At 44.8% G+C, this 20043-nt stretch overlaps 1 protein-coding gene across 5 annotated transcripts in view; it reads right to left on the bottom strand.

Moving 5' to 3' along the window:
- Nucleotides 1-1377: 1377 nt before the first annotated feature.
- The window catches only part of SYNRG (synergin gamma), a 33569-nt gene continuing 14903 nt past the window's right edge, over nt 1378-20043 (bottom strand). For 3 of the 5 annotated variants that reach the window (XM_058854550.1, XM_058854552.1, XM_058854553.1), the window contains 11 exons: nt 19046-19164; nt 18791-18853; nt 16421-17365; nt 8944-9546; nt 8425-8588; nt 7671-7724; nt 6869-6965; nt 6443-6591; nt 3701-3811; nt 3142-3177; nt 1378-2217 (listed from right to left, as the gene is read on the bottom strand). In XM_058854550.1, coding sequence (XP_058710533.1) covers nt 2086-2217; nt 3142-3177; nt 3701-3811; nt 6443-6591; nt 6869-6965; nt 7671-7724; nt 8425-8588; nt 8944-9546; nt 16421-17365; nt 18791-18853; nt 19046-19164 — 2473 coding nt within the window. In that variant the 3' untranslated portion in view covers nt 1378-2085. The remainder of the gene's footprint in view (nt 2218-3141; nt 3178-3700; nt 3812-6442; nt 6592-6868; nt 6966-7670; nt 7725-8424; nt 8589-8943; nt 9547-16420; nt 17366-18790; nt 18854-19045; nt 19165-20043) is intronic. The other 2 variants (XM_058854551.1, XM_058854554.1) reach the window with 1 other exon arrangement.

The following is a 20043-nucleotide window of genomic DNA, read 5'->3' as shown; positions in this document are numbered from 1 at the left end:
AGTGTCACCCTTCAGTGAGCTCTGCTGCAGTTGGAATTGTAAATGTCCATCCCATTTTTTATGGGCCAAAAGACACGCTGGCTGCAGCTCAGAGAGGGGCTGAGGCGCTAACAGGTACAGAAAAACCAGCACTGGAAGGTGCTCCTGTGACAGCACAGCTGGTGCTTTAAATCTCACACCACGACCTCTTATTTGTGGCATTTTCTTTTAATTAGGAGAAAAAATTCCTCTCTAGCAAAGTGTTGGGGAGCTGTGGTGCAAAACCAGGCTGACAGTAAACTCCCTTTTCCCAACACAGCATTCCCTCAGCACCAGCCTCTCCCAGCCACTGGAGAATCCCTGCCAGTGGCTCCCTGTCCCCAAACTCCTGTGGGAACACTGGTGAGGGGCACAGCAGCCCCAGCAAGGAGTTGCTTCTCTGGTTTTTTTGGTAATTCCTGGGCAGGATGTGGGAAGCACAGCACGGGAAATCTGCCTCTGGATCAGCTGGAGCTGGAGGCACACGGTGCTTTATTTCATGAATGAGCTAATTTGAGGCAGCAAGGAGATTTATTGTAATTGGTGTAAGGAAGGAGCCAGACACCTCTGAGCCAAGATTCTTTCATTTGGGCTAATTAATAGTTTTGTATAACTAATCCTGTTTGTTTTTTAAATACAAAGCATCGTTTTCCTCATTGTAATTTCTGTCTCAGCAAATAACCACAGGTCAGTGTCAGGTACTTGTAATGGGGCAGGATTAACTTGGAGAAGCTGTTGACATCTCTGGAGGAAAGGGACAGATCTGAGAGACTAAGCCAAAGAATTAAGGAGAAAGTTGCACCCTATGGATTCACACCCCACTTCATTCCTTGCAGACCTAGACAGGGTTGTGGGATGACTCTTGTAACACAGGTTTAAAATCCTGTAACTCCATGGACTGCACTCCCCTCTGGATACTGGATCTGAAGGAGGAGCCAGGTACTTTAGATGTACAGGTAACATTCAATGAGAGTCTGTGACACAAACCTGTCCAGAGAGGCACCTACAAAAGCCACAAACCAGCAGGGACACAATGCCTGCTTCAAACACAGCTTGCTGAGACCACCAAATCCGAGGGTTAAATCCCTTTGGGTGTTAAATCCCACTTCCTGCTGCAGGAGCCACGGGCCTCCTTGTGCTGCCAGCTCTGAGTCACAGGAACACGTTGCTACAGGTAGCAGCAGACTGCAGGAGCCACACACAGTCATCCCATCCCATCATGAACAGCATCTCCACAGCCAAAAAAGGGAAAGAATCTACACAGCAGCAGATGTGCTGCATCAGCAGAGTCCAGCTTTCAGCAGTACTGCAGCCACACAGCTCCCAAAAGGTCAGGAGAGACAAAATCCTACCTGGAGCTCAGGACTAATCCAGGGAAATTTATCTGTATTTACAACAAAGACCATGAGTTTTAAACTCCAGCTGCCTGCACTACAGAACATAGCACAGGGAAAATTACAGCAGTTTTCCAGTCCTCACCTTCCAGCACTAACCAGTTCTGCATCCAGCACAACTTCCAACACAGAGCAGTGGAAGCACAAACACCCAGCAGCTTCTCCTTGAGTCAATAATTCATTCTGCCTCGGATGCTGCTGTGACTCATGTGCTGTGATATCACAGCAGCAAATACTTAAAGAACATCAAGGTCCATGTCCTAAAAACGTTAAGGAAAAGATTTGCTTGCAAATACAGACTTCAAGTATTTAAGTGGTTGTTTCAATGCAAATCAGCCCAGCATTCCAGATTCTCTGGGAAGCTCCATGCCAGCCTCTCCCAGGTTTATGCACATGGTTACCAGGCTGCTTTTACACAGGATAACGTTTTCATCTTCAGAAAGACTGAAATGCTATTTTTTTTTTCCCATACTACATATTTTCCAGTTATTTCTGAAACCTTGGCCATTAGAAGTGAATTCTTCACCATCTGTAACAGAGGCTTTAATCCGTTGATTTTTGGACCAAAAACCAACCCCAAACGTTTCAAACCCAGCTCCAGCCTCTCCACCACAGCAGTTACCCCAAGTCCTGCATGATTAGACCCAAAGCTCCACCTGCAGAGCAGCTGCTTTCAGAGCAGGTCTGGCAGGATGAGCCCTGGAGGTTTGGGCTCCACACAGTTGATCCAGAAGTTGGCACAGCTGGCGTGGTACTGGTGCCCTCCGTACGCCAGCTTGAAGTTATCTGTCTCAGAATTAAAGGCCTGCAGGAAGAATTGAAACAAGTGTGACAGTCTGATCCCCTCCAGGGTCTAAACCTAAAGTGGAAAACAGCACAGGACTCTCCCCTGAGCCCTCCACCTCATCTATTTGATTTTAGTCACAGGTGGACAAAACCTTCAGCCATCACCCCTGAGTAACCCACACCTGCAGGAAGGGAGCCCTGGCCTGACCCCTGGCAGCTAACTCACCTTGTTTCCTGCATCTTCTGCTTCTGTTCCACCTCCCTACCGAAGGAAAAGCTTGTCCTGCTTGCCAGCAGACAGCTCCTGCATTTATTTCCCTGGCTCCAGCCTGGCTGTGGGTTAGGCAGGTGCAATTCTTGCTATTAGTGTTATTTCAGCTTGAATTTGATCTACTTCCTCCTGTTAATTGAAGCTGCTTTACAATAGAAGCCTCTGAGCGTGTGAAGCCATGAACAGGCTGAAACCACCTCGCTGTTTGTTGCTAGGAGATACTTTCCAATGCCTCACAGCTCTCCATTTAAAAAAATATCCCAGCCCTGCTCTCCACACCCTGGATTTCCTGCAGAGATTTCTAAAAATGCCACTGCCTGCTACACAAAGCCAAAAGTCAATATTTCTAGCACAAAGCCCCTGAAATCCCCCCTCTCTTGCTACAGACACACAGGCAGCACAAAATTTGGGAACTGAGGGATTTTCTACCACACAACAGAAGGAGCACAAAACCAGAGAGCTGGGCACAAGGCACAGGCATGCAGACAGACAGGGGGAGGCTCTGGAGCATGTTAGTTGATCAGATCAAGAGTTAACAGCCACAAAACATGACTGGAGAAGAGGATTAATGATTGATACAATTGAGAATGACAGCTGAGAGCCCATCAGCAGCTCAGCCTTCCACACTCAAGAAGAATGAGTCTAGAAAGAATGTTTTTTACAGGTTCATACTTTTTTGGGAAGTTCTTCCACAGGTTTCTCTTCTTTCTGAAATAATGTTGAAACCAAAAAGTCAGGAAAAGTGCCTCTATTTTTAACTGATTGGCACAACTCTGCACATGTCCTGGGAGTCCCTCCCAGCTCTGCTAGTGGCAGCAGTCCCCTTTGGCGAGCCATTTCATGAAGAAAAGTCATTAAAAGACTTTTATTTGTTAAAAAAATACGTATGCTTTTTAAAATCTTAATATCCCAGTTTCTTGCCTATTACAAACAATTAAACTCAACCCTTTCTCCACAGCTCTGTCACACCAAAGCCCAAGGAACACTGGACATTCACAATTGTAAGATTTTATTGAGACCCCTCTAAAGGAAAGAGTTTACAAATTATGAGCATGAGCATTTTTTCAATGCGCCCATCCCTGGAAGTGTCCAAGGCCAGGCTGGACAACCTGGGCTAGTGGAAGGTGGCCCTGGATGAGCCTGAAAGTCCTTTCCAACCCAAACCAGTCTGGGATTCTATAAATGGAAGCCCAAACTGTAGGTTCAAAAGGAGTTTAAGCAGCACACTTACTTTGCTTCTGGAATCCACGTTTAGGAGACACACTCCACAGGCAAGGTCCTGGGCATTCTTAATCCCTGGGCGCAGCATACAGGAAGAGAAATCCAGGGAGTTTTCATCTGGCTAAAGAAAGGAGACAGGAACATTTAGGCATTTTCAGTGCCTCAGAAAGTTTCAGACATGATCAAAATTACTGAGCACCAAGAGCCAGCGTGTCATGTGGCACAGCAGGGGTGACAGTCACCAAAGCTGTCAGGGTGGATTTGCCATCTCCATCAGCACAAACTCATAACACTCAAAACCTTTAAAAAGGCCTCAACTACAAAGGAAGGAATTCTTGAGTTGCACATTCTCACATCCAAAGGGATGCACTGGGAACTGGGGGAAGGCAAACAGAGCATCTGCAGGTGTTTGTGTAGCTGTGGGAAGGGAGCTCTCCCAGCCAGCCCTGGGGAGGTGGCTGCAGCAGGGCTCAGTCCTGGACTCCCTGGTATTGCCTCAGCAAAAAAGGGCAGCTGGTTTTCCCTTTTTGGGGTTTTTTTGAACCTACAGCATGGCAGAACAGTACAAAATGGGATAGTAAGGTTAACCAAACCATGGCATTCAGGCCACCAGCCACAACATGCTCAGGTTAGAGCAAAGGGTGGGAGAACAAGCCCCTAATAATAAATTAATGTGGTCATTTTTCCAGTACTTAAGCTCACATTTCAGCCACAGGATAAATGATTAATTAAAATACTGCATCAGGATGATATAAAACTATTCAAATTTTGCATGAAAATAATAATGCAAATAAAAGCAATGACTAGAAATGAGCTTAAAAAATGCTGTGATCCCATCCACACTCGGGGTATGCTGCTCACGCTGCCCTGCTGAATGGCTGGAGAATAATTGGAATCCTGAAAAAAAAACACCCTTTAATCTCTAAGTAGATCAATCAAATTAATAAAGGCACTCTAATATTTGTTTACCAAATGCATGAGTGAAACAAATGAGAAGGTCATCCTGCAATTTGCTGTGAAAAACCACAAGACTGTGCATAAAATTACCTTGTAACAAAATCCTTTAAAAGATAAAATTAACCTTTCCAAGCACATGTCTGGGATCTGGAATCCTTCTCTGCAGTTAATTGGCACTTCTGCATCATCTAGGATCCGTGACTGTAACACCAGAAGTGTGGGTTCCACCCCTTCCAGTGAACCCCGTGGGGAAGAGAAGCAAGAAAAGGGGTGATCTGCAGAATTACAGGAGCCATGAGTCCCTGGTTTTTGGTAAGTTCAGCTCTGGACTGTGTGTGCATGTGAGAAGTCACTGCTTGCAGCTCCTGATGTGCTTGAACTTTGGATGGAGCTACGAGCCAGGAGCTGCTGTGGCTCAGAGAACACAGGGCCAAGCTTTGGACTTTCAGGTAATCCCTGTAATCTTCCAAGGAAAAGCACTTCAGCAACTGTGTTTTAATCCACCTGTTTAAATTAGGAAAAGACCCTGATAGTTTTGGGGATTGTTCCTATCAACAATGCCAGAGTTCAAACAGGTGAATCCAGGTCTACCAACATCTTCTGCCAGGCAGTAAAATGCTGAGGATTTAAATTTCCTAAGATGGCAGGCTCTGTGCATCACAGGACATCACCAAAATACCTGGGGGGGTTTAAAATGTGCAAAAGGTGTGTAAAAAGGAACTGATCATTTATAATACCTGCCTTACAGGGAATGACAGTGAGCTAGAGATGGATATTTCAAGCAGAAACCAAGAATTCCAAGCCTTACTTATAAATGAGTGTTTATTGGGAAGGAAAAACCTTCTGTGGGCACAGCTGCAGTGCAAGGAGGAAGCCACAAATTAAAATGCTCAGTGGAAACCTCCCCATGGTAATGATCTGCTCAGTGATGCTTGGTGGGATGTGCTGATCCCAAAGGCTCCTTGGATATGCACTGAGTCAAAGGGATCCACGGTGTGAGTCCATGTAAAGCACACACAGATGGCTGATTCCCTAAAATTAGGAGGTTTTCCATGGTTAAAGGAAGTCATTTTGCACATTGTATCTCTCCTGCAACACAAACCCCACAAGGTGTTTAATGGCAGGGTGATTTTCCTGCCTTCTGTTTGTGCCTGTTCTGCACCTCTGTGTGCCCCTCTCCATCCCAGCTCCTCTGCACGGATTCATTCCCATTCCCATGGGATGCTCCTGCTCTAAAGGGCCACTCCTCAGACCATCCCTCACCCAGCTGTGTCCAAAGCTCTCCAGCTCCTATCAGGCTGTCTGGGAGCTTTTCCAGGCAGAGCAGAGCAAGAAAAGCTGTTTAGTCTATGGCAGGAACCAAAACAAACTTGGGCATTTCCAAATGCAGAGAGGAGGGAGAACAGTTCAGTTGTTCCTGTGTTGCTCCACTGTGGGTTATGGAATTGTGAGCATTAAAGCCAACTGCAGGGATATGAAAAACAAGACATGTCCATGTCATTCTGGCTTTGCAAAATGGCTTATTTGGATTTTATTAAATTTGCCTTATTGGATGGAGATGTCCAGAGACACCCAGGAATTCACCTAAACCATTAAGGTACTAAGTAAGACAACATCATGTTTCTGCATAAATAGCAGTTTTCTTAGAGGGTTTTAAACTGGCTTTCACAAATAAATTAATTTCCATTTTGCAAGAGAAGAAACACAAACTGTCAAGTCAGCAGACCCTGCAAAGCTTCTTTAAATAAAATTATGACATTTGTTTTAGCAACCAGGCAGCTTATTTGGGTCTTACCGTTAGTGCAGCCAGGGACATGAAGCTGATCAGGTTGTTCCACACTTTATCAATATCCTTCAGCAGCTGCTGCAGCTTCTCACTGCAAACAGCAGTTGCTTTGATGCCCAGCTCCACCCTCTTTGTTACTCTGTAGACTTCAACAACCCCTGTGGATGTAAAACAGGCGAGGATTGCAGAGAATGAACTGGATCTCCAGCCCTGAGCTCACAAATGGCAAAACCAGAGTGGCACAGGAGGGGTGGCCATGGAGGGTTGGTTAGTTCAAAGCTGGAGTTACATTTATCTGGCAGAAGAGTTCTTCATTATTCAGATGCAGGCAAAGATGAAGATAAAAAATAATGCCATTTGGGGAAGAGTGATTCTATATTCCTGTTTTTTAGGGAAGAACTTTCAGTGTAAAACACATGGAAAATTAAAACATACCCTGTAAATATTCCATGCCTTGAGCAGACTGGATAACTTCAGTGCAAACAGATGAACTGCTGATTCCATTTAAGGTGTCGTTTGCTTTCTTTATGACCTGTTGGAAATGAATTTCATAAAATGATGGGGTTTCTATCTTTAAATAATCATTACAAACAAGATTGCCCCCAGCACAAACTGTTATTCAGAAAAGGAGACAAATTAAACATGGAATGATTGCCACACTCCATCACATGTTCTTATATACTCCTGCTCAAGTGGATCAGGGGAAAGTATGAACATTTAAAACCTTAATGTGTTCCCCCCAATATTTTCATTACCAAAATAAAGAGTTTTAAGAGCATGCATGCCTTGCTGTCTAATTTAATAAGAGCATTCACAGTTTGGGCTCTCTATACTCAAATGCAAAGAAGAAATGTTAAGGCCCTGATCTGGCTGTGAAATGTCTGACAGCAGCACATGAATGGTCCCTGGGCACATCAACAAATTCTGTCCCTCAGGAAGCCCTGAGGAGCCAGGCACTGGTACCAGAGCCCTGAACACACAACACTGGGCACCCAAACACGGCACCACCCCACTAACCAGAGAGCTGGAATATTCAGGGAAAAGCCAGACTAATCCCCAGTGACAGAGAGATCAGTGTTGGGTGTTCAGCTGAGGAGGTGGCAGCTTTTGGTTTAAAAACTGCAATTCCCAGGGCTGATTCCCACACTTTGTCTGCCTGTTGGTCTCAAACACTGAGTGAGGCAGGTCCTGCAGGCAGAAGGGAAGGATCTGGAGGAGGAGGAAGTGCCACACTCACCTGCAGGGCACTCTCCAGGCACCTCTGCCATTCGTAGGCGTACCTCTCGCTCTCCTAGAGCAAAGAGAAGGACAGGCTCAGTCTTGTTTCTACACACATTTCCCTCCCTCTCTCCTACACAACAGACACACAGCAGACAGGTATTTTAAGAGATTATTTGCAGATCAGCAGTGTGAACTTCTAACCGATCTGTTCCTAATTCCTCCCCATTCTTTCAAGATTCTCTACGCACCTGAACTCTAAAATTTGATTTCTGGGAGTGGGAATGAGTTTCAAAAGGAGAACATATAGGAGTGGGTAAAAGGTTTCATTGCATACACCTCCTCCTGACACATTTGTTACAGTCTGCTGTTCTAGCAATAGGGATTAGCAGAATTTAATCTGAGTCCTTTTCCCATCTCTTCTCAGGATAAGCAAGAGAAATAACTACCACACAGCCAAAAAGTGATGCCATTTCCCAAAGCAAAAGGTCTCTGCCAAAGCTGGGATTAGATTTAAACTGTAACTAATTTCCAGTCATAAGCTTAGGCTGCAAGGTCAAGTGATTCTGTGTTTCAGACAACATTCTGTGTTTCCCACTTCCCTTTAAAGATGTGAGAGAAGAAACTTCCAGGTTCCACTCACAACATCCAACTGCACCTGGGCACCACCTCACAGTCATACCCATATCCAAACAGGTAAAGCCCCAAAAAGTTGGATACAGAAGCCCCTTGATGCCAGTGCCAGCTCAGGTGTGTTCCAGACAGCTCCTTACCTCCACCTCCCCAGTCAGGTCCTTGTACTTGTCCCTGATCACGGGCAGGGCTGGCTTCTCGCTCAGGGTGTTCGACCGGTCCCTGAAGGGCTGCTCCAGAGCTGGCAGAGGTGAGGAGCGACTGATTTCTCTGTCCCCCAGGCTCAGGCTCCTCTTGTGAGACCCTAAAAGGTCAGGTTGTAAAAAGTTATTCCTTCACTCTGAAGACCCAGGCTATTTAAAATTAATGAAGTGGCAGCAAGGGTTGTCCCCTTCCTCCAGAAGAACAAATATTTCTCTTTACTCAGTGACTGCTGCAGATTTCCCCAGTCCCCCAATTCTTACAGGTTTCTGGCACAACAAATATTTTCCTTGTAGAAAAAGACCTGCTCCAAATGCCACAGAAATCGATGAGAAGATTCAGGTGGTTTCCAGCAGCCTCCAGAACAACCCCCATTAGCTAATTTATAATTCTATTAGCAAAATCAGCCTTTGATAAGCACATGCATCATGAGGTTCCTCAACTGTGGGCAGGCTTACCTTGCACAGACAGGTCAAAGGTGGCCAGCTCGCTCTTGATCATCTCCTCACTGGATTTCACCTTGCCTTGGGAAGTTGCCACCAAGAAGTCGAACTTGCTGATTTTTGGTTTTTCACTTTGGAACTCTCCAAAGTCATCTGCAGCCTCCCTCCGCAGCTCAGAGGAGACTCCAGCGAGGAAATCGGTGCCCAGGGCCGTGTCAGCTGCTGCAGCTTCCTGAGCTTCCGAGGGAAGTCTGGCAAAATCCCCAAAGTCCCCGACATCGTCGTCACTCGGACCGCTCGAGACCGGCCCGGAGTCCTTAAAGTTTGCAAAGGCTGCAAAGGAAACATCCTGCAAAGCATCCTCGCTGGAGAAGGTTGTCACTTTGGAAACCGTTGTCATGGTGATGTTTTCTGAGCTGCCAAACAAGGTCTCTTTCTTCTGGAGGACAGAGGTGGCCGCGGAGGAGCCGCTCCCCGCGGGCTGGGCGAAGCACGAGAGCTTCTTGCCCTGCTGGACGTCGTCCCTGTCGGAGCCGGACCAGTCGTAGCTCGCCAGGCTGCTGACTGCAGAGCCACTGTGACAGCTTCCAAACGGGCCACCCTTTAAGTCATCCACATCTGAAACAAACCCCCACAATTAGGAGCTGAAGTTCAAACCTCAAACTCTCTACGCCGCCTAAGAACAACTTGCTGAGAGCGTGGAGGAACTGCAAGAACAAACACAGTGAATTGTTGTTTCACTGAGGCTTAAACTGGAGTTTGCACAAAAATAAATCTGGAAAATACCTGAGCATTTCATACAAAAATTTCTCTGTTCAATGAATGTAAGCCTTGACCTTTAAATGCCGTCTTACATTTTAAGCTGAAAGTCACCATGCCACTATGGTAGTGAAGAAACACTAAAAAAAAAAAGAGTTTCTGGCCAGTCCAGACTGCACAGATCACCAGTTGAGTTTTCTGGCTCCAGAATCTACAATCAAAATATAAATGTTACAACTCAAACACCTTTAATGCGTTATTTCATCTTATCAAATCCAACCACACAGAAGACTGGGCTGACTTTTCCATTCCTCTGATAAAGTATTAATACACTTTAATTTTATATTCGTGCTTTGATACAAATAACATATAAAAATGTGCTGCAAGGATCTAAAAAAGCCTAGAAATCCTGTTGGAGCTTATCAGGGCTCCTGCAGCGCCGCACGGCCGACTTGTCAAACTTCCAGGTGCCAGCACTGACAGGGATATTGCAGAGATCATGTTTTAACTGAATAAATAGTTTGTAAAAGCTAAGTCTAGAGAAAATCCAATTATTTTGCAGAACGCTCCAAACATTTATACCCACCTGGTGATTACATGGCCCAATAGGTTCTTCTCCCTGCCAGGGGCAGGTGTGAGATCAGAGCCTGCAGTGCCCGGGGGCTCTGGCTGCTGCCACCCCACTGATCTTTCACCTCCACACTGAGACTGATCCCCAGCGAAGGCACACGGAGCCAGGGGCTGGGCAGTGTCATTAGAGCATGAACCCCCTCCCCAGCAGAGCCCTCCTATCCTACATTTGGCATTTGTTTTCCAGCAGGAACAATTGTCAGCTTGGATTAGAGCCGCAGCCGCTGCACAGCGCCCGGGGTCCGGCTGCAGGGACAGCAAACCCAGAGCACAAAATGTTCTCCCTGAGCCTCAGTGGGGCTGAGATCCTGGTGCTGAACACACCATGGGCTGGCACACTGGGCTGTGACAGAGCCACCGTGGGAACAAGCTGCCTTCCCAGCTGTCCTCTCTATTCACTCCAGCCCCAGCAGCCCCAGGATGAAACCATTCGAACAAACCATTTCTGCCTCGGTTTATGCATCTCACTGGAAGGGGAGGGCAGGCTCTGGGCTGCTTCCCAGGCATGACCCACATCCATGGCTAATGAAAAACCTAAGAAACACACAGTACAGTGCTGGGGCTCAATGGCCACTGCCACGGGTCAGCGAGGGACAGTGTGTCATCCTCCCCAGGGCCCTCCTGCAGCTGCCACTTCAGCCACGCCAGCATCCCAAACCCAGAGCTGAGCCCCTGCACACAGCCAAGATGTCGAGCTCTGAAGGTGCAGAGCAGCTTGCAGAGGGGAAACAGAGATGAGATCACCTGCTCTCGGCACTGGAAGAAGGCTCTGAGGTGAAAGGAGCCGCCTGCAGAGGGGTCGGTGATTTATCACCACAGCCCACACCCTGAGCTCTCAAGTTTTTGTTTAAAGAAGAGAAATGAAAGCTTTGCATGAAAGAGAGAGCCAGAACCACCTCCAACACGTGAGCCAGCTGTAATTAATCCTGGAATCCTGCAAATACCACCAGCTACCAGGCAACCTCTGCTTTCCCTTCACTTTGTGTTGACTCCAAAAACCAGCAAAGATTTGAGCCTTGCATTGTTCCGGCACTCCCTGGGAGAGAAAGGGAGGAGAGATGGTCCCACCCCGAGGATCTGCACACTCACATCCTGTTGGGAATTATTCCTTTGATAACTGCTAAGATTTTGAGCTGCAAACACATCCTAAAGGCCCAGGTCAGGGCACTGCTGATCCAGTCCTGGCTCAGGCACAGGCAGGATCAGCAGCACGCTCCAGGGGGAATCCTGAACTGATCTGCAATCAATAGGTCAGGACAGGGGAGACAGAACAATAATTTAATTATTCACAAACTAGGAGTCAAGATTCTCTGTGTGTGAATTCTCAGGCAGACACGAAACATCTGAAGAGGTGAAATGTAATGGTTCAATTCTGTACATTTGATTTTTTTTTTTGGATAATTCCAGAAGGATCACTCCAGTGAATAAACCTTCTCTTAGGAACATTATAACACAGGAAAAACACTGTGTTCAGTCAGTGTTAACAGCTCCAGCAGTCCTAAAACAATTTAGTGAGAAGTATGAAAAATAAGAATGTGGAACCCAAAGTCCAAGCTGCCTGATCATCACCTGGGAGCAGGTGCACCTGCAGGAGCCAGCCAAGGCAAAGCACTGGCTGCAAGGAACGTACAGCAGGATGAAATACAGATAAAATACTGCTTCCCAGTCTTATCTCATCTACAGAAAAACTTGCCACCCCTGATTTGAGCCAACTATAATAATTTATTTCATCCACCAAGGATTAAGTTATGGCTGGAGGCTAATTACAAGCTGGAGCCTTCAATGTCAACAGTTTAATCATTTAAGGAAAACCCTTGACAGCATTAGAGACTGTCTGAAGAAAACTGAGAAAGACAATTCAGGGACACTGGAATAAATTCAGGGATTTCAGCCAGCATAGGAGACTTTCAGATTTCCATATTTCAGTGGATATTGAAGTCTGATGAATAAATCTGACTCTGGTGTCACGTTCTGGTTGTTAGGGTGACACAGGTGGTGGAGCTCTGTTCCCAGATCAGTGCTGTTACCCTGGGAACATCCCCTGCAGCCTGAGCAGCCACCCAGAGCCTGCAGGGGACAGGCACCACCTGCTCTCTGCTTCCAGAGGGGCTCCACCTGCTCAAAGGAGATGAGACTGGAGGAACACAGAGTTGTGCTGCTATCAGTGTCGTGCCTATCAGCAACCAGAAAAATCCAAAGCCCATTTCTCACCTGGGGAAGCCTGGAAAAGCTAACAATATGGAATTATTCCCATTTGAGAATGGCCACAGCCAAGGTGGAAACTGTCAAGAATGCTGACTGTAAGATAAATTAAAATGAAGGAAATAGGAGAGAAAATGCTCCAAACCTGTGGAATTACAGGATTTGCTAGCTATTTTGAAAATATCATGATAAACAACATTTTACAGCAAAACAAAACCCCTTGAGCTGACACTGGGAGTCAGTCACACAGAGGCCCCTGGGAAGGCCATAGCAAACACATCCACACCCTCCCTGTCAGAGCCTTCCCGGGATAAACCAGGGTGGATAAGCTCTTCTGTGTGCAGAATTAACCCAAATGAGGGCGAGGGAGTCAATCTGACTGTCAAGTCTGGACAAAAACATAATAAATACAGTCCTGAACGTTCCTCTCCCTCCTCCAGGGATGACTGGCTGAACAAACACGAACTGCACAAGCCCTGCAGAATTAGATCTCAGCTTTATGTTCAAAGCTTTGGTTTAAAAATCTTTAGGGCTAGGCATGACCTACTAATCTCCAGAACCAAGGAGGGGTGTTGTGGTTTGCTTCCTTTTTCTTTTTTTCCCTTTTAAAGTCTCTCTAGCTTGGTGTAAAGAGGAAAAGCCACATTCTGCTTCCTGGGCTGGTTTCTGCTCTTGTGGCAACTCCAAAACCTCACAACATTTTAACTATTCCATATCTCAGTTATTTTTAGCTTTTTACCTCATCTGCTAATTTGATGCTAATCCCAAGCTGTCAGCGGCTCAGGAGCTGGAGGAATTTGGAGTGACATAATTGCATGCCACAAATTTGCAGCTGTCATTCATGTTTGAAAGTTTCAATATTTAGAAGGCAGAACTTCCCAAATGGAAAATTTACTTTGGGGTTCTGGTTAACTCACACTGGATTAGCTAAATAAATATCAAAATATTATTGAGTGGGCCTCTACTCATAAAAGTCTAGACAGCAACACAGTTTTTCAGTGCCAAATCACAGAAACAGCCTTGCCACCACACTTTTCCTCCACTCCATCCCTATCAAACACAGACCTTTGGAAAAATATTATTTAGGCTGATATGTAAAGATTCAGAAGGTCACAGGGAGCGAGGTCAAAGCGTTGGAAGAGGAGAAAGCAGCTCACCCACACCCTGCTCTGCAAGAGAGAGGCACCCGCCAGCTTAAGGGGATACTAGAGCCTTAAACTCTGTATTTTTGAGGAAAAAGAGATACACTGCTGGTTTGCAACAAATCACACACATCCCCACGTTTTCAAAATATGCCAAGATAATATTTATTAACACAGCAGGACTTACAGATCACAAAAGATAGTGATACAGAGGAGCTCGGAAGGGCGGTATCAGAGTAAAGCATGCAGGTCAATACTTGCAGAAGAGAGATATCAAAGCAGATCTGAAAAGGCACATTCACACAGGAAATGTTTAGTTGAAATCAGACATTAGAAAAAGCAGCAAAAAAAACGGAAGTTGATTAAAATATACAGAGAATCTCCAGTAATGCCAAAGAAAAAGGTACTTTACAGGTGTGTCAGTGCAGCAGATAACCCTTTGAGGGTGCCCGGGGCAGGGCTCCTCTCGCTGCAGCCTTTGGCAGGAAGAACAGATCACCCAACAGGAGCAGGTACTCACACAAATGCTCTCAACTCAGAGTGAAACTTGGTGAAATTTGGTGTAAAAGAAGCAGCCTGGTTCGAACTAACAGCATGCAGCCAGTGCTCAAAGGGTTATACCGAGTAAATGCAAGAGAAATCAGGCAACATTAGTATCATCTACCTTCCACACAGAGAGTTAAGAGCCGAGTTTAAAGAGACTGTATCCCCTTCAGAGAGAGAAAAACTGGAAACCTTTCATCCCTCAAGAGACCACAGGGCCCTGGCATGGGAAGCAAGCCAAGGATTTCTCCCTAATTCCCAGCGTAAGCACCTACCTGCCCATACCTGGAAGCTACAAATGTCAAACCTCACAGCCAAGGGACAAACACCTCTGTGTGGGCACGTCACAAAGTCAAATCATCTCTCAGCACCTCTGTCCTGCTGCTGTTCCCCTGGAGATGTGGCACAGGGCTTGCACACATGCAGCTCCCTGGGACAATCTCCCGGTTCCCAGCAGTCAGGTGACAAAGGGATACTGTCCCTTTTTGACATTAGATTTACAGATTGAAGGAAAGATGAGAAAAAAAGAAAAAAAATCTGCTTTTTAACTTGATGTAAACTGAAAAAAAAAAAAAAGAAAAAAAAAAGGGACTTGACCATCAGCAGTTCACAGCTTGAAATGCATCAAACACACAGAAAGGAACACATGAGCACAGGAGTGTTTGTAGCAGAGTGTCCAGAGCACGTCCTGCTACCAAATCCAAACAGTTAAATGGAGCAAAACTCTCCCTTTTGGAATAACATCTAACTTGGCACCATAGGAGAATACAGACTTGTTTAAGTTTAATAAAAATAGCTTCTAATCAATACTTCAGAGTTCAAAAGTTTAGCAACAAGCACATGAAGGGCTAACCCCTTTAAACAAACCAAAGAAAAGAGGCTTTCCTGCCACAAACAGCAATTACTCATCACAGATTGCTGTGGCAAAAGCACACGTCCTGTAAAGAGCTACAGAAGTCAAACTACCACCCAAAGAGGCTAGAAAAATATTAGGAAAAAATGCTTTCAAACCCAAAGTAAACATTCAAGAATACACTGTTGGTGCTACGTTTTGACAGCTCACTCAGCTTGGAGTTTTCCCAAGCAGTAATATGAAAATTAAATGTCTTTGCTAATAAATTATTCCTGATATTTTGTACCCTGTTAGAGAGTATCTTCCACATCGAAGTTGTCGACTTAATTCTCTCCCCTACTTAAAAATACCATATAATGCAAAATTACAGTACTGTATATTTTTTCTCTATCCGTATCTGCAAAAAATGGAAGAAATATTTCATGTGGAAATAACCAATTCTTGCAGTAAGAGCTTTTACATTTACAGTTTGTATGTTCCCCCTGTTCAGAAAAGCCTTTGACTGCATAAAACTTGTCCTAGAACACAGTAATGGTTCCCATGTTGTTGAAGGCCACAGAACATTTAACTACAGCTTATCTCCTATGTATATATGAAAAGAAAAAGCAGGACACTTGGGAAATTTGTTTTATGATATGTGATCAGGTCAGAGATGATCAGTTCACTCCCTCAGGAATGTTGTCATAAAGGGAAATTAAAGAAGGTGGAAACCTGATAAGGATAAAGTGAAAGTCCCATGGTTTAAATTTAGGTCCAAGAGCTCCCAGTCATGAGACCAGCACTTGCAGCCCCTTGGCACGATGGCTCCCACGAGGGATTTAACACTGGAAGGTGTGTGAAATACTCTACAACTGCAGTCCTGCAAAATCCTGGCTACCCAGACTGAGCCCCACTGTAAGGGGAATACACTGGTGTTGGTGATTAGTCAGCCTCTCATTAACAGCCCCAATTAGTGACCCTTGGGAAGCACCAGGTGGGGGAAGTCCCCAAGCCAAATGCTTTGTGGAAAACAAGAGATTAAAGTGAGACTCTGCCATCATCTTGCTGATATAAATGGAATGACATTGTTTACACTGGAATATTTTCCACTCGAGTCCCTTAAGTGCCAATAGCGAACAGGTACCAGTATGATGATGTTAAATCTCAAAAATAAACTGGCCTGGAGTTCAAACTGTTCCAGCTATATTTATAGTCCTCTAAGACAAAAACTAAAGAGTGCCCTGCTGAGGGGCCGTGGCTGGCGGGGACACACACTGAGGAGTCTTCCACTACTGAAAGACGAGTGCATAATACTGTAATTGAGCACAGAGAACACGCAATCTGCACCACCTACGTTACCAGAGCAATCTAACCAGTTCCTCACCTGCTGCTGGTGGATGCTGGCCACTAACTGTTGGCAAATCCAAAGAGCTATCAGACATGACATGCTTAAGATCTCCTCCCACATCAGCCAGTTTCATGTCAAACTGAACAGACAGCGCGTCTTCGGAGTCCTCCTTGCCCACGCTGCTGCCGCCGATGGAAGGCAGATCCAGGGATTTCACCGAAGCAGAGTCTTCTTTGGCCTGCTTGAAAGCTGCCACTTTGTCCACCAGCGACTTCTCGGCACCGCTGGAAGAAAACTTGTTGGAGTGGAAGTCAGCAAAGTCATCATCGCTCTTTGCCGAGGAGAGCGCGCTGTCCTTGGCCTCCTCGAAGCCCGCTCCAGATCCTTCCAGGGACAGCTGCTTGAAGATGTCGTATTTGGTGGGCGTAGCAGTGGTGGCAGAGCTCTGCCCACCCTTCACTGTGCTGGCTGAGGAGGCAGCCTGAGCACCAGGACTGGCCTCCAGCTTGAGTGCATTGTATTTGTCATCAGGCTTTTGTTCGGAAAACCCCCCGCCGTTGTTGAAAGCCATAAAATCTGCAAAGTCATCTTGTCCACTGGCTGATGCACCGTTAGAAAATTCCCCAAAAAGGTTGAACTCTCCAAAGTCATCAGCTAAGCTTGAAGTTTTGCCGGGTGCTGGCTGGGCAGAGGCGGGTGGAAGGGGTGGGGGGGGAAAGGAGCCCGGTTTTGAGGCATTAAACGCAGGTGGGAAGGATGGCTGCTTGTTTTCTCCAGGAGAGGAAAAGAGCTCCAAGTCTGCCAGATTCAAAGGGGTCTTGGCTTGTGTTGGCTGTTTTGGCTGAGCGGGCAGAGGAGGGAAGGGCGCAGGGAAGGTTTTGTCTTTTGAGGGCGGCTCTAATGGGGAGATGCTGTCAGCGGTTTTGAAATCTGTGAAACCATCATCAGCTCCTGTGGGCTTGAACTCTGCAAGGTTCTCTCCTGGGAATGAAAGCAGGGAGAAAACTACAGTTAAACCCTGCACAACAAACACAGCACATTCACACCATGCAAGCAAGCAAATTATTTCATGCAGCGTCAGAAGGTTTTACGCAAAGCGTTTAAATGAAAGGCCTCGGGATGCACACGGAACTGCAAACTCAACTTCCATGAGCCACACAAGTGCCAAGGTCAGTGATTCTACATTTCACTCCAGCAAACACTTCATTCTCTCAAATAGCCTCCAAGTCGTATTAAACTCCCTTTACACTGAGTTAATAACAAAACACACCATGACAAATAGATTCAAAAGGAGATCAATACTGCCTTATTTGGCCTCCATGCAAGTTCTTCTCCCCACCTCATCCTCTTCGTGTTTGCCAAACAATGAATGTAATTTTGAATTTCACTTATACCACTACAGTATTTGCTTTTTATGGAAGCAATTCCTCCCTTCCTCCCTCTGAAATATTGCAGCTTTTTCAGGGGGATCACCAGATGGCTGAGACAAAACCAACACGAGGTAACGATGTTTTCATTGAATTTACATTAAATATTTTGGTGTGCCAATTTTATTACTTTGTTCTTTTGAACATGAAAACATTATTTAACCCATTCACCAGCATGTACATACTTGGACTACTTGTAATTTTAAAGTATTGATGCTTACTTGTAGATGAGTGTCCAATAAATAGATTTTTTTTCTGTTTTAGAAACACACCACCTACCATTTAATTCTTAAGCTACCACAGTGTCACACTTTAAATTAGTTTAACCAAGATTTAAAAGAATACTCTTAATAATGGCTGTAAAGGACCACAACTGCCTGACCTTTTATTCCATTCTCCCTCCCCTCCAAACCAATTCATTTGGCTCAGCAACAACGTAAATATTCCTGATATTGCTACTCAGTGATCAAAACTGCAACAGCACAGCAAACTAAACTTACTGAAGAATTGCAAACTTTTCCATTAGAAATGTAAGCTGGTGAAAGGGTTAAGAGTGGTCAGACCATGATAGCAGGCAAATACTGAAACCTTCTATATTTTAGAACATGTAAAGAAAGAGATCAAATGTTATTTCATTTTACTGCAAGTATTTAATCCTGAAGAGGTTCCAAACATGAGAAGCTCACAAAACACCACAGGGGTTTCATAAATGAATGACTCCTTACTTAAAACAAATTCCAACCACATCATTACTTTAAAGTAAAACTCAGGAGCACCCAGAAGAGATGCCAACCTTCCAGGAATACCATCAGCACATTGTTCCAGTAGGATATTGCCCTGTTTTTTCAAGATATTTCCTACCAAGATTTTTTGAGAAGCAGCACCACCATGATTTTAGATTTGCAGAGATGGAAATTCTGCAGCTCAAAGAGAAATGCTAAAAATGATAATGAAAATACAATAAAGCCACAGTGCTTACCCAAGTATTTGCTTTCTGCTGGTTGCTCTAATTCCCGGAAAGCGCTGTACTTGTCCCCTCCATCTAGAGAAGAGGAGAAAAGAAATACATTTACACAGAGAAAGTATGAATTCATACAGCAAAATTATGAATTCAAACAGCAAACATTATATTCATTGCTGATTTTTAAATATTAATATCTTATCAATGCCAAAAAGAAGATATATGAAACTGTACAGTAAATTGCTCATAGTGGTTGTGTATTTGTCCTTTTACCTCCAAAAGCAGCTGCACTCTCAGAAGGTTTCTCAGCTGCCATTCCTTTAAACACAGCATATTTATCAGCTGGTGAGAGCGGCTTAGTACCTGGGACTGGCATTAGTAAAGAAGGAACACTAAAAACAAAAGAGATAAAAGCAAAGCTTCTTAATTTATCCAGAAGAAATCTGCATTTTCAGGTTTTATTTAAAGGAGTCTCTTATTACGTCTGAACAATTTGGTTCCTAAACCTAAGCTTATGCCTTAATGAGTGTTTAATCCAGCCCCTGATGTAAGTGACCTCAGCTGGGTAAATTCCCACTTTATCTCACCTAATCATATTTCTTTAGTTCAAAGTCAATTTGCACAATTCTTGATTTTAATTTCGATCAAAACCACGAACAAAAAACTCCAGAATTTTATACCAAGTAATTCGTAGCCCAGGAGAGAACAAGCACACAGACACACCCCAGGAATCACTCCTGCATAATTTATATCTTTGAAAATTCCCCCTGATAGAACTAGACACAGTAAAGAGTTAAAACTGCAGGAGATTTTGACAGCTCCATACTATCAGCTTATCTAATTCTGATTATATCTCATTACATATTGTAAAATTAAGATAATAAAGTGGGGTCACTGTTCAAAGGAAGGAAAATAATAACTTTGAATTTCTGTCAGTGCCAATCAGTTTAGGCAGGTATCTAGTCAGCAAAATAAGGATTAGTGCACAGTTACACAAGCAAGTCTTTTTGCATAAACACACTCTATTTTATCCAGTAAAACTGCCACAACAACCTAACACCTTGTTAGCAAATGCTGGAAGATTTAGGAGAGAGCTTTGCTTGCCCTCCACACAAGCCCCGTTATCAGACCTTGGCAGCTCCACACAACAACATCCTTTACATATGAATGATGCATTCTACCTCCAGTTTGTGTCATTCACATTGAAAACCTGAATGAATTTCTATTGCATTCTTCAGCCTGGAGCAAGAATCTTTCCAGAGCCATTTAAA

The sequence above is a fragment of the Poecile atricapillus genome, chromosome 21 (assembly GCF_030490865.1).
Source record: "Poecile atricapillus isolate bPoeAtr1 chromosome 21, bPoeAtr1.hap1, whole genome shotgun sequence".
NCBI lineage: Eukaryota > Metazoa > Chordata > Aves > Passeriformes > Paridae > Poecile > Poecile atricapillus.
The sequence above is the reverse complement of the archived record's forward strand: the minus strand, read 5'-3'. Positions and strand labels throughout refer to the sequence as shown.